General features: G+C 32.8%; 1 protein-coding gene across 1 annotated transcript; it reads left to right on the forward strand.

The window, feature by feature from the left end:
• The first annotated feature begins 1,388 nt into the window (after window positions 1-1,388).
• Window positions 1,389-10,269, forward strand: LOC110999369. The gene is made up of 7 exons (XM_022268383.2): window positions 1,389-1,457; window positions 2,428-2,635; window positions 4,420-4,562; window positions 6,716-6,857; window positions 7,262-7,388; window positions 7,827-7,949; window positions 10,015-10,269. Exons 1-7 carry the CDS (start codon window positions 1,409-1,411, stop codon window positions 10,267-10,269), a joined length of 1,047 nt encoding a protein of 348 aa, XP_022124075.2. The 5' UTR covers window positions 1,389-1,408.
• Window positions 10,270-17,894: the final 7,625 nt, after the last annotated feature.

Here is a 17,894-nt window from a genome sequence, read left to right on the forward strand (position 1 = left end):
AGGACTATTTGGTCAGTTGACCGTTCAAGTATTACGTCACAAACGTAAGCATACCCTGCCCCCCCCATGCCTATGTAATCCTTCAACGACCCGTCATCGCAAATACGTAAGAGTACTAAAAATACTAAGCTATTCTTAGTCATCACTCATCACGACTTCTTACGACGATTGTGTCATGATTTTATATCAAGAGTGTTATTTTACTGTTACTACTCTCAAATTTTAAATTATTTTGCAATGGAGCTTTGAATGGTGTGATTTCTTTAGCATAGTTTTTTATCTATAAGCGATCTCGGTACTCATATTAATTTATTTCCTTCCGTTCAAATATTTGCCTATCTATACGTTTTGTTTATATCAAACCTTGTCTAGTTAGATAAGTAAATATTAAAAAAAAAAACAATTGGACACGACTCCTTTCTTGGTTTATATATGTATTTGTTTCCTGACCATATATCTTAATGGGCAACTATATGAAATGCCTTCTAAACGTCATCAACTTTGGATTGTGACCAGTCTTGATTCAAAAGCAAATCTCAAGGTTGAGGGTGGCGTGCTTTAAGCAAATCACCATACATTATTACAGTTTCCGCAAATTGGCCGCCCAGTTATTGTTTCATAAATATCTCAAAATACGTCACACAAGAAAATACATATCAAATTGTAAAAAATCGGTTTCTTTTGTGTTTTAATAAATATATGTACCCACACTTGTAAGTATATATTTTATTAGGATAAATAATATTTTTTACTAACTCTAGTCCGACGTCGCTTTACGTAGTGAATAATTAATATATAATTAAATATAATATACAATAAAATACTCGGTATCAAAGTCCTTTGTAGACTTTTTTAATAAGAATAACATGGTTCAACATCACCATCTTGTATAGTATTTTTTAGAAGATTATTTAATATGTTTAATATATTAAATACATAGGTTAAATTATTTATTGATGTGTACCATAACTAATCCGACTTCAACACACATATTTTTTTATGTAATAGGAGGCAAACGGGCAGGAGGCTTAGCAGAATTGAGTTGCCGGCCTTACAAGAAATAGTACGCTCTTTTCTTGAAGGCCCATAAGTCAAATTGGTTCGGAAAAACGTCAATGGGCAGCTGGTTCCACATAGTAGTGGTACGCGGCAAAAACTGCCTAAGAAAACGCTCAAATATATCTCTTCTCAATAAAACTGTAAAATTATTAATTCATTGCTTGAATTATGATTTAAAATATTATTTATTATTATAGATAAAACATTAACCAAAAAGGATTCTGAAATAATTATTTTTTTTGACATTACCTATGTTACACAGATTAGTTTGATATAGAAATGTAATGTCATATGTCAAGCGGCTGTCAATTAGCAATATATATGTCAACCTGCAATGTGAAAATTCCACATGAGAATCCTATTATTTACTTTTATTTTTTGTTCATTTGATGTGATTTGTAAGTTATGATTTGACTTTTTTATGATTTTGTTACGAATATCTTTGTTCTTGCGTATTCATAAATTATCTACTTCTGATTATCTATACCTATACTAAATATTATAAAATAGTGGATAGTAGGATTGTTAGTATTGAACGTTAAATTTACTGGCAGATTTCTTAAATTCCTGAGTATCATAGGTTAATATTATTTCCATAATAATAAAAATGTCTTGTCGTACGAAGCTTCGTTCTTAAAAATTAGATCAGTTTAATTAAACTGTTTGAACTAATACTATTTATTTACTGTAGCAGTAATGACTGTGTAATAAGACCAAATTTTATGAATGTAGTTAGTTATCTGCCATTACTTATTTTAAACCAGCTCTTTATATAAGTAATGCGTATTGGCTTGGACTTAGAAAATTTAAAGAAAGATACGCCTTATGAAAATTTGTTAGCAGTCTATATAAAATAAATCAGTGACGCTACCTTTCTTCGTCTGTATGAATCAGTTTTATGATCATTTGTCATAGGCAAGTAGGTAAACATATCGACATATCGACTTTTTGGGTCTAAGACAAGCCGTTTTCCTCACAATGATTTCCTTCACCGTTCGAGCGAATCTTAAATGCGCACATAGAAAGTCCATTGGTGCAATGCCGGGGATTGATTCTACGACCTCAGAGATGAGAGCACCTACAATAATAACGTAAATTATGGGGTTATTGACCCCATCATTTCAGTGATTTCTTTTATTGGAAATAAGACTTGTGTTCCCAAATAAAAAGATTATTTAAAATGTGTTTTCCAGGTATTCTAACTGATGTTACCTTAGTTAAGTTAAACGGACCGGTAGATAATATGATATTGTTTATTTTTCACACACATATCCTTACGAATGTTTTAAATAATCAACACTTTATATAGCTTTTGTTGGACTAGATTTGTGTATTTGAATAGATAGAAGATTAATTTTACTTACACAGACTCAAACTACTATGAAGAGACGAAAACACAGCAAGGCACTGAGGAATTTGAACCAGTTACAGTCTCTGTCAAGAACTCTCTATCCAAGAACATAAATTGCGATGATTTTTCGTCATATGCACTTAATTGTACAACGGAAGCTGCGCTTGTATATGATTCGGGTCGGATGACACCACCGATACCATCTAAGCTAACCGATTGGTGTAGGTGAGTGAAATGTTCATCGGTGTTGGTGTCATGAGGAGTTTAAATTTAACAGTAAGAATGATATACCTTAAACGCGATCGGCATTTGTTAATTTGACAAAATACTGCGCTGTCGCCTTTAAACACGTAAACACTAACGAGTCATTCAATTATTCTCTGTAACATTACAGCTCTTTATGAATTTTCACCTTGGTTTTCGAGAGTAGGTATAATACCTGATCAGCCTTTATGAGCATCGATGTTTGACTCGCGATGAAACCGGGTTTACGACATGCTTGGTTATTGTGATCATTTCTCTATATATATTATACTAGCAGACTTGGCAAAGCGTTGCTGTGGCTAAGGTTTTTGGTACATAGTAGTAAACTATTCAAGGGAAACGATGGTACGTTTAACACAGCGCAATCTGTTAGAATTGTATCAAATAATAAACAAATAATGTGCAATAAAATAAAATTGCGACTATAATTAAAGATCTAAGCTATCCTATCTCTTAAGTTGGACCAGACTGCTCACAGTGTGCCAATTTAATTTAAAATCGATTAAGTAGTTTAGGAGTCCATCGCGGACGAATATCGTGACAGGAAATTTATATATATTAAGATAACATTATCCTGCCAAACAAGATATTATAACCTTCACTGTACCAGCAAGATATGAGTGTTTAGAATTGGTACATACATGAGAATCATCGCTTTTAGATTTTACCGTTATTTTCATAAAATACCACTTTTTCATTTCTTTAACGTTTTTAAGTAGTAGATAGCATCCTAATCAAATCCACTCTAACGACTTTAAGTACCTTTAAAAGGGACTAAAATATTTTACGTCCACATTAAGCTTCACCTTAAAAGCTAAAGTCTAGTGTTATTCCAAGTGCTCGTAAATAGCTGGTTAAGAGACACCTTTCTCGAAAGCAGACACCTAGACTTAAAGATTTTCTTTGAAATGGTAGTAAACATTTCTTTTATCTCATAATTGAATCACGAAAGATATAATGACGGGCCTTATATAAAACTTAGTAATCTTTTTGTGTTGTATGTATATTATTTCTTCTCCAACATATTATGGCTCAAAGGATGCGTGTCAATTGCAAATTGTATTGAGCTTGTAGTTTTACTAGGAGAAAGCCGTGACACATAAAAGTAAATACTAAAATGTGTGTGACACGCGTTAGATGTTAAAGTAGAAAAAAATTACACTAACAATAGAAATAAGGTATTTAATGCACTGAAAGTTTTATAATAAAGTCTAGTTAAATAAAGTTTATTTACATATAACAAAAAAACTAGGCCTATTTCACTATGTATGGATAAAGTAACAAATAGCTATGCAACACATAAATTATTCGAAAGATAAAAGTTCCAAATACTTCGCGTGTCATGACGAATAGCGCTATCTGACAGTCGTGAAACGCAAAAATACTATTTATACTACCAATAAGTAATAAATAGCTTATTTGGAACTTATCCGGACATTGTGAATCAGACCCCTTACAACAAAAAAATAACAGTTCCATTACAAAATTTCACTTTTCACCAGTAATATAAAAATACTTATTCGCTTAACAATGCAGATTAGACAGCCGTAACCCGATAGACGCCTTGCGAATACTTTTTCGCTTAGAATTCGAATCAAAGGCGCCTAAACTATTCCCTGGTTTTTACAGACGGAATTTGGATGTTTCTTCAAATTGGAATTGGGAATGAATTACGACAGTGTTATTATTCTATAAACGTATACAGATATCCGAGGATTTATAAATACCTAATCACTTATTTACAGAGCAATTAAACACCTTATTAACTGCGCGTTAGATTGGAAAGTCGAATGTAATGTAGTGAGTGAAAGCCATTTCAATGAAGACAGCATACGGGGTCACATACATGTTGCCAACAACATCTGTGATGATGAGCTGTTTCAGATACGTGAGTGTAATATAAATTAGTGTATATATATATATATATTTTTATAGAACCGGGGGCAACCGGGCCGGAGGCTCACCTGATGTTTATTATATATCGAACATTCTCAAATCAGTGGCGCTACAACCTCTTTAGGTCCTGGCCTCAGATTTCTGAATCTGTTTATCATCATTTTTAAATCTCATAGGCAAGTAGGTGGTCAGCCTCTAGTGCCTGACACACGTCATCGACTTTTTGGTGTAAGACATGTCGGTTTCCTCACAATGTTTTCCTTCACCGTTCAAATGTTAAATGCGTACATAGAAAGAAATTCCATTGGTGCACAGACGGGGATTGAACCTACGACCTCAGGTATGAGAGTCGCACGCTGAAGCCACTAGGCCAACACTGCTCTTAATATTAACACTCTCAAAAAACTTTTTATCTTATTTAATAATACTCCAGGGACTTTTTCTATCTCTGAAATTTTTACTCAAAAGATATATTATGTATTAATTACAATAAAGTAAGTCACGAATGGTGAGTTACGTGTCTCGCGAGATACACTCAGGGCACATCTGTAATATTTTTTTGTTTACAATATTCATGGGCGAGCCGGGACGCAATTCTTCGCGATATCAAGAATTTAAATGTATAATAATGACAGGCTGGCCTGTCTTTATGCATATTGCGGGATATATGGCGATAGTTCTACTCAGGCACTGGATGTTAAGATTTTGCATATATACTCAGCATTCGGACTTTGATAGCGTAACCCAAGATGAGAGGAAGTGATTGTAGCCGCAGATTGTTCTTATTGCTCGCCATCTAAAAATGCACATTTAGCAGTGTATAATAACAGATTAAGGAGCGAGCAGTGTTTGCCTAGTGGCTTCAGCGTGCGATTCTCATACTTGAAGTCGTAGGTTCGATCCCCGGCTGTGCACCAATGGAGTTTCTTTCTATGTGCGCATTTAACATTTGCTTGAACGGTGAAGGAAAACATCGTGAGGAAACCGACATATTGTCTTGGACCCAAAAAGTCGTGTGGAGGCTGATCACCTACTTGCCTATTAGATTTAAAAATGATCATGAACCAGATTCAGAAATCTGAGGCCAAGACCTAAAGAGGTTGTAGTGCCAGTGATTTATTTATTTCAATAATAGATTTGAATCTGAATTCAAAGAGTTCAGAATAAATTAATAAAAAAATTATTTAACTATAAATTACGGACACCAACTGTAAAGATATACGAAGAAACAAAAATAATGAACATAAAACAAACGTACATATACTACACTTGTATATGTAATATAATATAATATAATAAATAAAGTATAAAAATAAAAATAAATTAATATAAACCTATTATATCAGGCTATGCCATCAATGCCACATCTAGTAATGAATCCAGTCCAGACACCTATGTTTTTGCTTGGTTGATCGTTTCGAGTTTGTTGTGTCTACCTGCATTTCTGTTGCTGTTTCTGTTTTGTGAATTTTTATATAGGTACCTTCATCTGTGCGCTCTAGTAATAATTATTTATTCTTAGTTAGTAATGTTTTCTCAGTAAGCAAATTTTTTTTAATTCATATGAGAAATAAAGTTATTCTAACCGTATTTAAACTACGACCTGCAGTAATCGCATGCACCCAAAGATATTAGTGAATAAAACATTGTTGTTCATGAGATGGATGTTTTGATACACTAATGTCAATCAATACTTGTCGTTTTGTATTTCAACCGTACATTCAAGGCTACAGGTAATCGCCCTGCTAACAAAAAGGAAATTATAGTATAGTTACGGTGTATGTGATATATAAAACGAAATAGTGTATGGTATTATATTTTCTTTAGAATTTACTTTTTTTTGTCATTTGTTTACATGTATTATTTGTAATACGTTCAATATCAGGGAGACTTCGTTTATCAAAATCGTACTGGTAAAAATTATTTTAACATTTACGTTTTGTTATTAGTGGGAAATATAGATATATACAAATTAATAAGAAAGAAATTTATTAATACACAAGAATTTAAGCTTTAACATGGTTTTATCATTATATGTAATAAACAAGTCGCTGACTCTGAAAGTTGACACTTAACATACAAAACTCTATATTGTCTATAGTAATGCGTAATTTCGCTTACTCAAGCTAACCTTATTTCCCACAGGATACATGGAGCTAACAGCCTGTATAGAAAGTTCCCAGGACTCTTGGGAGGTGTGTTATAAAAGCTTTAAGCACACAGTGGAGGAACAACAAAATACCACGCACGAATGGACACATTATGAAGTGCATTTTTATTTATGCTGGTTGGGAAATTTTTTTTATAAAAGCTCATACAGGGCAAATTTCCACATTTATTAACAAGCTCATACAACGCGCATTGCCGCGTTAATTACAAGCTCATAAGAGGCACATTGCCGCGTTCATTACAAGCTCATACAAGGCACATTTCCGCGTTTATTACAAGCTCTTGCTATTCCTATTCCTAATCCCATTCGTAATCCTATTCCTATTCCTAATCCTATTCCTAATCCTAATCCTAATCCTTATCTTTATCTTAATCCTAATCCTATTCTATTCTGTTCTATTCTAATCTAATCTCACTTATTTTATTCTATTCGGTTCTGTTCTGTTCTGTTCTTTTGTGGTCTGTTCTATTCTGTTATATTATATTCTTTTTTATTTTATTATTATATTTTTTTATTTTCAGTGCAAGGGCTAGATTTCGAAGGTGTACGCTCGAGTCGTTATTTGAAAAAGCAACAGCTTGCTCACATTTGGAAGCCATCACCTTGCAAAAGTTCTCCGTTATTGTTTCGGAAGGTGGAGTGTATCAGGTTAGCCAAATATTCGTTGGAACACCTACCTTTTATGAGATATAAAGCAGCAACTGGGAGTTTGAATAAACTGCTAACCGCTGCATCTGGGTTTGTTGCTGCTGTTTGAGGGATTTATTATTATTAATTGTAGACGTAACTAAATCCAAAATTGTATTGCCAATGTCAGTTTTTTTAGCAAGCAAATAGCAAACAGATAGGAGTCTCATCTGAATTTAAGTGATACCGCCGCCCATCACAATACCAGAGGGCTCGCGAGTGCGTTGCAGGCCTTTTAAAATTTGGTACGTCTTTTTTCTTGAAGGACCCTAAGAGGAATTGGTTCGGAAGTACTTCAGTGGGCAGCTGGTTCAACATAGCGGTGGTTTGCAGCTGTTGTCGTTAATATTAATAACTTACTGGAATCACTAACAGTTGTATATGTTGTTTATTTTTCAGGACTGCGACAGGAATATGATGTATCCTAATTGTCCAGGGGGAGATCCAAGGCCCACTCATAAATTAATGAGTCATCTGGTCACTGGCAATGCCAGTCTATCAAACCATAACTCGTGGTTACTTGTTATTATATTATGTTATTTCATATGAAAGAATTATATCTCTATGTATATATATTTTTTTTATTGTTTCTTAAATTTTTACATTAAATAAATGAGTATGTACAACCCGTAAGTAGTCAAGAGACACTTGTGTTGGGGTGGAGTCGCTACTTCCCATATCTATACAAATGCGAAAAAGAATTGCTATGAACTTATTCTATGCATGCGTGTTTGTGTGTATATGTGCGCATGTGTGTGTGATGTGTGTGTTTGTGTGTGAGGGAGTGTGTGCACGCTATCAAGTATACAATTCCTCTCTTTGTCTGTCTCAAACTAGCAAATTCGTACCAGTTTCAGCCAACCTGTTATAATTGTATTTCCTAATATTTTTAAAAAAGTACCAAAAGCGCCTAGATATTGAATTTCAGCAATTAATCGTTTATTCATGTAAGCAACTCATGCACAGTAATAAATATCAGTTTAAAAAACAAGAGTGTAGAATGGAAATTTTCGCAAATGCTGTGTTTTCGTAAACCTGCATTCATTACACCATGCTCCTTATTACGGGGGAAAGCAGTTAATTATGGTAAATAACAAAAAAGAAAACCTAACATTTCATATCTATCGTGAAGCCACTGAGTAGGAGCACGGGATATTTCTTGTACATGAAATATTTTAAATACGTTCATGATTTCTTTTTTTAAATTTTTTGTTTAAAAGTTAGACGCTTAGGTATGTACACCACCACTGGAGCAACGACCACATTAAATAATACTAAGTATTTCCGAACCAATTCGACTTATGGTCCTTCAAGAAAAGAGGTACGCTCTTTTTTTCTCATTTTCTAATTCTTAAAAGGCCGGCAACGTACTCGCGAGCCCTTAACATTAGGTGAGCCTCCTGCCCGTTGGCCCCTTGTTTTATAAAAAAATAACTAAGCCTTTCTTTAAAAGCAGCACTTTAAATGATTTTCAAAACTTAAAATCTAAATGTCTATGTTACAGAGTATTTTTTAAATGAATTATACACAATAGTATAACATAATTATTACGATAGCCTATTTGTCAATAGTATTATCAAAATAGAAATATCTTCAAGTTTGAAAAGACGTATTGAACCGGTATCAAATCCTCATTCTCTTCTATTCCTCAAGCGTTCTATTCAATATAGTGTTATCAAACATTCTAAAATCGCTGACTAAGTCAATAGACAACAAAAGCGTGGCTTATCCATTGAACGTAGTCCTTGATAGGTTTTTGATGATAACTGTCTATTCATAACGTAGTTCTAATGCACTGACCTGATTCGCTGTTCGTAATGAGTTTTGCACTTTTGATATGAGGGATAATGTGATAGCTGAAATCCCCCAAACGACATTTTCAGCTATAGAAATTGTGAATTAATTACTATTTATTTATTTTTTATTAATGTTGTAAACATTTGAATTTTTTTTTGTTCAATCATTGTCATATATTTTAGAATGAAAGATTGTAACTTATACTGTAGAAATGTATTATTTGTATATGATGTTATGTACTTTAATAAATATCAAAAACAAGTTTTTTACACGTTGAAGCCAAAAGACCTTAATTTTTTCCCACATTCATAAATTGTAATATAACATTTTTTATTTTTTTTATTGGCAATAACTTTATGCCAGTTTCAAGTAAAAGCTAGGGAAACTAAACGCGAAACATAATAAAGAAACACATCAAAATATAACAATCTTGTTTTCGATAATGTTCAAAAAGGTCGAATATACTTGTATTGAAGTGTCACTGAGATTTAAGAACCCTTAAATAAACGAAGGAGGTCTTTTGTTAGCGTCGCAACCTCTTTGCTCCTAATTTGTTAGTATAAACTCTTAATTTACACGATTAAAGCTAATTGTCATATAATAAAGTGTTTCATTTAATATAATATCTACAACCGCCACCGAACTTACTACGCAAATAAACAGAGTGTAGGTAGAGTAACCATTCTCCCAGCAACATACATCGGGAGTTCGCGACATATGCATGAATACAGGATGCTATGTCGTATGTACGTCTTCGAACGGTGACGAAATCAATATTCACATTTAACAGACAACGTCTATCTCGTCGTCGAATCTCGTTGGACATTCATCGCTTCGCGGCACTTGCCCCGAAGCTGGCTACGCTATGGCACTCTATCGGTTAATGCCAAATATTGGTAGGGCGAGTGCGGGGTGTCGCCGGTTATTTGCAGGTGTGGTCCGGCCGATGGTTCTCTATGGATGCGAAAAAAGGCCTGGATTATGCACGTACTCTTGTGACTTTCACACCAAATTGGGCAGGTCAGACGCTCATAACGGAGACTAATAGACGCGCCTCCCAAACATAGCGAACAGATGGGGTGGACTGAACTCCACACACCGCGCGTAACTTTTAAATCGTTGCCCCTACGCGGATTCAGTAAAATGATTTCCCAACACTAAAAAAATAAAATAAAAAGGACATCAAGTTTTTTAGTGAGCGGTGTCGGCCTAGTGGCTTCAGCGCGCGACTCCCATACCTGAGGTCGTAGGTTCGATTCCCGGCACCAATGGAGTTTATTTCTATGTGGGCATTAAACATTTGCTCTAACGGTGAAGGAAACATCGTGAGGAAACCGTCTTAGACCCAAAAAGTCGACGGCGTGTGGTAGGCACTGGAGGCTGATCACCTACTTGCCTATTAGATTTAAAAATGATAATAAACAGATTCAGAATTCTGAGGCCAAGACCTAAATAAAGTTGTAGCGCCACTGATTTTTTTTTCAAGTGTCTTAATGCTAATCAAAAACTAACCAAAATTTGATATATTGTACCTTAATTTATTTTTATTTCAATGAGCCTTAGTATCGTAATCGGTATCGGTATCGACGATATTTCTATAAGAATTCGAAATAGTATCGGCAAAAAGGCGTATAGATGCATCCCTAGTTTAAACCTTCCTTCCACAAATATTTCAAGATCTCAATTAGAGAAATCGGTACAAGAATTTTCCAGTTTTAGCGAGACAAACAACGAATTCACTTTTAATAAATAAAGGTGGATTATTTTTTGTATGCAGCTTAGTTAAAAAAATATATCTTTCCTTTACTATTTAATTAATTCATTCTTATATTTTACAAAAATACGAAATAATTTTCCCTTTGAGTGTAGATCAAGTACATGTTTTGTTCAAAAACTTGAATGCGAAAAGTGAATTATAATCTATGCAACGTCAAAGCATTGTTCACTGAGAATATGAATTTGTGAAAAACTGGTGCCTGGATTGTGAAAATCCATTAAGACTAAACAGGACAAAAACAAAGTTCATTAGAAATTATGGATTACACTTTTGGGATTTAGACATTTATTAATAAATGCAACTTGTTCTGAAGATTCATCATCCTTGTGTTGTACTGTGTTGAATGACTAGCAATGTATTCTCGGTGATTTTTATACAAAAGTCCAACAACTTTAAACGAAGGCAGAGAAAACACATTAAAATTAGATTCAAAACTCTGGCTATATGTCTATGTCTAGGCAGTTAAAAACAGTTCAAAATTATGTGACGGTAACTAGACATTCTGTTTGTGTCCACCAGGACGTTAAACATATATTATGTAAAATAATAATATTAAACCGTCCGCCCTGTGGCGGTACATTTGTAACTGAAACTAAGCACATCATATTATACATCAACTGAGTAGATAGTCAATCTAGTTAAAGTTTAAACTGTTAAAGTTCCTCATATTTAGTGGGTGTTATGAAACCTTAGTTTCTCTTTATACAAAGAGTGGCGAAGAGTTTATTGCCAGTTCTTCTCTTCCGTTCTACGCCCTTGCTTTGAGAACTGGCAGTAAATGTAAAATTAGAAGCATTTAATGTATAATTCTTTTTTTGACGTTCATAAGTGTACATTACGTTGAATAAACGTATTGTACACTTATGAACGTTGGATTTTGGAATGGATTGTTGAATTTGAATTTACACATCCAAATTGAAATATAGTTTGCTACCTGACAACAACCTTATGAATATGGTAAATGTATTAACTGTGAGATGAAAATTAAATGCTCGCTACATTTTACTATGTAAGATAGGTGATAGGATATTGATCGCCACGAAATTATTTTGATCACGAACCGGGTAAAGTAAGGTAAGATGCTCTAAATCATGTTGACGAGATAAATTGAATATTTTGATAAAGGCCGGTCACCGGACATGTGAACCTCGAAATAGTTTTGTTACACAATATTATATTCTTCCATTCATTAGTTCATGTTGAATACTAAAATTGGTGTTCGCAACACAACTTGATTTTTGTGGCAAATTTACGACAAAAACATTATTTCCAATGGTAGTGGAAATTTATCAAATCAAATCAAAATACTATTATTTAATTAATTTTATTCAGTTAAGATGCGGCTTAGGGCATGATTGTTTACAAAATTCGCGCAAAACTAGCAGGAGGCCTTATTCTAAGAAGAACGGGCAACTCACCAAGTTGTACCCTCCCTCAACATTACAATTATGGTAGTGAAAATATTGTTTACTATGTTTTAACGTCAAGTAAGACATAATATTGTTTACTATGTTTTAACGTCAAGTAAGACATAATATTGTAATAACAATTTTTCGACCATGGCGCCTAGTATTTCGTAGAATTTTTCCATTAATTATATATTAGGTTCATTTATGTCTATCGTACATTTCAATTTCTTTTCAAATCCATGTTTTAACTTTTAAGTTATGTCAAATAGAAATCGTTATCAAGTGGTGCCAAATGTATTATCAGTTGTTTTGTCGATGGTCAAATCCGTGCAAATATATATAAGTCCTCTCCCATTTGGAATAAATTAATATCATCATCATATTATAAGAAACTGAATTATATTATAATAACAGTTCTAGAATACTTAGAGATAGTCATTGTGGTATAATGTGATCAAACCTTTTTGATCGTTCTTCGTCTCAGATTTCTATATTATGTTTTCCATACTAAATGATCATCCTGACACACGTGGAATGGGGTTTATATACGAGATATGACAAACCGGTTGCCAAATGATGTTTTCTTCAACCACAAGATTTAATAGAAAAATCCATTACAGAAGAACGATGTGAAACGACCTCATGGCAGAGAATATTTCTTGAATAGTGCACTTATCGAGTGAATGTTAATTATAGGATATTGTATCTTTGGAAGTAAACTGACATCTATAAAACAACAATGAACTATTTATAGTATACTAGCAAGCGTTGCTGTGGTTAAGGTTTTTGTTATATAACACAGTAGTAAACTATTCAAGGGAAACGGTAGGAGAACTTATGTGAAAGGTAGATAGCTTATATGAAACGTTGGTACTTTGAACACAGCGCCAGCTGTTAGAGTTGTATCAAATAATAAACAAATATTTGCAATAAAATAAATTTGCGACTATAATTAAAGATCTAAGATATCCTATCTCTTCAGTTGGACCAGACTGCTCACGGTGTGCCAATTTAATTTAAAATCGGTAAAGGTGTTTAGGAGTCCATCGCGGACAAACATCGTGACAGGAGATTTATATATATTAAGATGTAGCTATAGTGCAGGCTGTGTACGCATATAACATGATTTATTACGAACTTAACACTAATGTATGAATTAAGTTATATAGGATTAGCAAAAGTACGAGTAACAATAAATTAGTTTGACTTTGATTGATGTGTACACTCGCCAGTTCATTACAGTGCCCAATTATAGGATAAGAAGAAGTAATCGTTAATAATAATAAATCCTTTTTTAGCAATGATAGTGGTACATTTGGATTCTTGTTTGTCTTTACATAAAATATAAGTATTTAATTAAAGTATACAAAATATTGTAAAACCTATTTTAAAAGAGTAAGTGTGGAGTCTCATGGCCATTCTTCTCCACACGAAACTAGGGTAAAGTAAAGTAAAGTAGTACTGAAAAGGAAAAAATGTGCTAATTTTGAAATGTATTGAAACAATTTTGATAAAGCTTGGAGTGTTCCCTAAGTTGGTATATCCATGGCATCACCTCCATGTTCCTGCATTACTCGTACCTGACACCCGTCCTTAGAAAGCAACAGAGTAAACCTATAATTTATCCATTTTGAATAAACCACATTTTATTAAGAATATTAACCATTTCAATTCATATCTGAAAGTGTAACTCAGTTTCTTGACCATTTTTATACGTTGCTTTTCGTGGTATCATAACCGGAAAACAATAACAAGGGAAGTTATTGCATTATTCTAATATCACTTTAAGGAAAGAGCTTTATAGTTTTGGGATTGTGTTAGTGCACTTAACATAATTGCTAGAATGTAATCTTACTAAGGAACCTTTGATTACAATCCACAATGGCGTAATATTGAGATGACACCATTGCTGAATATAGCGAACAATAGATCAGAGAAAGTTAGTAACATGTCATCGAAATTGTTACAATAGTATACTATATACAAATGATATATGTATTTGTGTACATTAGTTAAGTAATAACTAACCTTAAAATTTTATAATTAAAATATATTAATAAAAGGAGTCCCTTTAGGCTCCGAAGATACTGGCAGCGTTCCACCTTTGAATAGCTATATTTTGAATAATGACCTATGAAAGGATCGCCATGGCCGTCTGACATTCGAGCCAGGCGTGATTTACGCGTCTTGATCTTTCATATCAAGAGGTTTGGCTAAATTAAAAAAAAGGTGTAATGAATCACAACCTATTAAGCTTTAATAAAAGTAAGGGCCTGTTTCACAGTGTATGGATAAAGTACCAAATAGCTATGACACATAAATTATTTGAAAGATAAAAGTTCCGAATAAGATACTTCGCATTTCATGAAAAATCTCTGACAGTCGTGAAACGCAAAAATACTGTTTATCCTACCAATAAGTAATAAATAGCTTATTTCGAACTTATCCGGACGATGTGAATAGTGAAACAGACCCTAAGTCACTCTAATTGCACTCTTTTAATTAAATTATTTTATCGGCTATGAACTTTCTAGTAAATACTTCGTTATATTATAACGAAAAACATCGTATGTATGTGTATTTATATGTATGTTAATGAATAAAATTATCGTGTCACGGTGTTTGTAATTAAACTTCTCCGAAATGGCTCGACCGATTTTCGTAAAATTTTGTTTGCATATCCGTTATAGCTGTGCGAATCGGACAACATCTTTTTATTTTTTATTTCATCCCCCTAAATTTGATTTTTTGGGCAAATATTTTTCTTTACAATACAACATACAAAAATACATATTTACCCTACGATCAACCCCTATTTTTTATTTGTTAATTAAAAACGTAAACTCTGAGGTTTATTTACACGAAGAGAAAATTCACAGAAAAAGTAAAAATATTTTTATTCCGAAAAACCTGTTGTTATGTACTAAAAAGATAGGCTAAGTTAAATCATATTAAGGAGGAACAAGAAAGTTGGTGGAACTCGACGACGATGCATCACGAGCCGTAGCAAGTAAGCATCTGCAGATATACAATATATGTACCAAGAGTATTTCTTAATTAAGAATCATAAATGAATAAATGTAAAACCCCACGATTGGAAAACCCCAGTTCGTCTCCTCAACGTCACAATAAATGTTAAAGAGAGGGAAAACTCGCAGTCTAAAGATCACGACAGTCTCCTCAATCGACCCAATTGATACGAAGTTCTTTTTTCGTGATACAATTCCGACAAACAATCAAGTGATTACATGAATTAAAAATATTCAAGTTACTGTTTTATAAATATAAACGGTGCGCCGCGGTTAACACGAAACGCTAAAGTCCATGTCTATTATTTTTTTTGCATTCCCTAATTGCCATCATTTCTCATAAAATCTGATATAAGCAGAGCTGGTAAGCTTAAACTAAGCTAAGGTTTATGCTTTTGAAAAATATAATTTAGAACAGTACAAATCAAAAATCATTTATTCATATAGGTAACATAATGTACACTTATGAACGTTCGATATGCAAACACAATAATTGTTAGATTTTTTTCTGATTCACACAAGAATTGTGTTCTTAATGCTATTTAAATGTGTCATTGATAAATTATTTATGTTTTATTCCGTTGTTAATTTAATTTGTTATTCGTATAAATCTTCTTGAAACAGTTAATCCTTATTCAGTCCTAGCTGTTATATCCTCTTAGTGGAATTTACATCGGTGTAATTCAAATATCTAGAGATTGTCGCTAATCTGAGTTCTTGCATAATAATGTGATCCTTTAGCGAACAATTGCTGTGTTAAATGAGCTTTTGATATTATTACTTGGACTTATAGTTGTTTAAGTTAGTAGAGTAATCTACTATGTATCTATTAGGAACTATCGTGTTTAAAAATTTGTTAATTATCATTATACATGTTGTATAAATAAAAATGAATCGCAAAATATGTTGTTAAATGCAAGTCTAAGACGGGTGACCAATTCTTTGAACTCTGAGGAAAGTTTTTATTGAGAGCTAATTATAATTGTAAGTTTTATTGAGTACTTAGGTTTTTATTCCGGAATAAGAATCCTTGAGGTAGCAATGTTCCATATGTCGGTATGCATGTTTAGGCGAAATGAAGTACGCGGGAGCTAGTTCTAATATAAATGAAACTTTCTTTGCGTCCATTGAGCATTTGCTGAAAGTTTGAGATCAATCGCGTCGAATGAAGCTGTACTATAATAAACACATAAATATAAAATTATTACTTCTTTAAATTCTTTCAAATCGAAGCTCAGTGAATATTATAGATATACTTAAATTATTACTTTCTTTTAAATTTATTTCTTATAATTAATTTTAATCCATAATTTTTTGGTAACTTTTAAGTTTAATACATATACGGCTATCTTTTTATTATGATCATTTTAATAACGAATACAATGTTATGTTAATTTAAAGTATTATTCTCATGTAAGTGAATTTTTTATAAATCTACTAGCAGACTCGGCCAAGCGTTGCTGTGGCTAAGGTTTTTGTTATATTATATAGTAGTAAACTATTCAAGGGAAACAGTAGGAGAACTTATGTGTGTCGGTGGTACTTTTAACACAGTGCCATCTGTTAGAATTGTATTAAATAAACAAATATTTGCAATAAAATAAAATTGCGACTATAATTAAAGATCTTAATATCTTAATCTCTTAAGTTGGACCAGACTTCTCACCGTATGCCAATTTAATTTAAAATAGGTTTAGTAGTTTAGGAGTCCACCGCGGACAAACATCGTGACAGGAGATTTATATATAAAAACCTATAATACCATTATGTGTCACACACTAAAGGCTAGTTACTTATCTGTAAAATAATGATCGAAGGATACAATCTGAGGCCAAGAATCGTACAATTCTGTAGCACCACTGGATTTTCATCATTTTTATTTTAATGAATATAATATATTAAATTATGTGCATAAGCGTGCCCTAGCACTTTTCTTTCGATATGAGATTGAAGTTGATGCCACAAAATTTAACAACTAATTATCATTATTTAACTTTAACTCGTAAATTTTAAACCTAAAATATGACATTTAATTTACACACGAATATTATGTTACCGTCGCTATTTTACATTGTCTTTTAAAAATTTAAAACCCAAATTCCACGGTTTCAAATTTAACTTTTGAAAAAACTACGAAACTTGCAGGATATTCATGGATAGACAGTTTGTTACGTGCGCATAGTGAAAAGTAAACAAAATGCATTGGATTTTCTTTGAAACTGCTGATATGAGACTTTAGTACCAATACTATGTACTATTCCGATTCCTATTTCATTTGAAACGTAAAATTGTATATGGGATGCGAAAATTGTAGGTGTGTTGTGGTGTACTATACCAACAAACCATGGAATTATTTATTTATTTATTTATTTCGTAATCCTACAGCTAGCATAAATTATATATCAAAAAAATACACTTAAAATATAGCCAATGATAGAATACATAATAAATTTTA

Source organism: Pieris rapae, chromosome 18, assembly GCF_905147795.1.
Source record: "Pieris rapae chromosome 18, ilPieRapa1.1, whole genome shotgun sequence".
NCBI classification, from domain to species: domain Eukaryota; kingdom Metazoa; phylum Arthropoda; class Insecta; order Lepidoptera; family Pieridae; genus Pieris; species Pieris rapae.

Excerpts from the sequence above, each read along its gene's own strand:
- LOC110999369 (XM_022268383.2), top strand. The coding sequence starts at position 1,409 with ATGAGAATCCTATTATTTACTTTTATTTTTTGTTCATTTGATGTGATT. Across the intron at positions 2,636-4,419 it reads AAGCTAACCGATTGGTGTAG|AGCAATTAAACACCTTATTA; the intron begins GTGAGTGAAATG and ends ACTTATTTACAG. Across the intron at positions 6,858-7,261 it reads GTGCATTTTTATTTATGCTG|TGCAAGGGCTAGATTTCGAA; the intron begins GTTGGGAAATTT and ends TTTTATTTTCAG.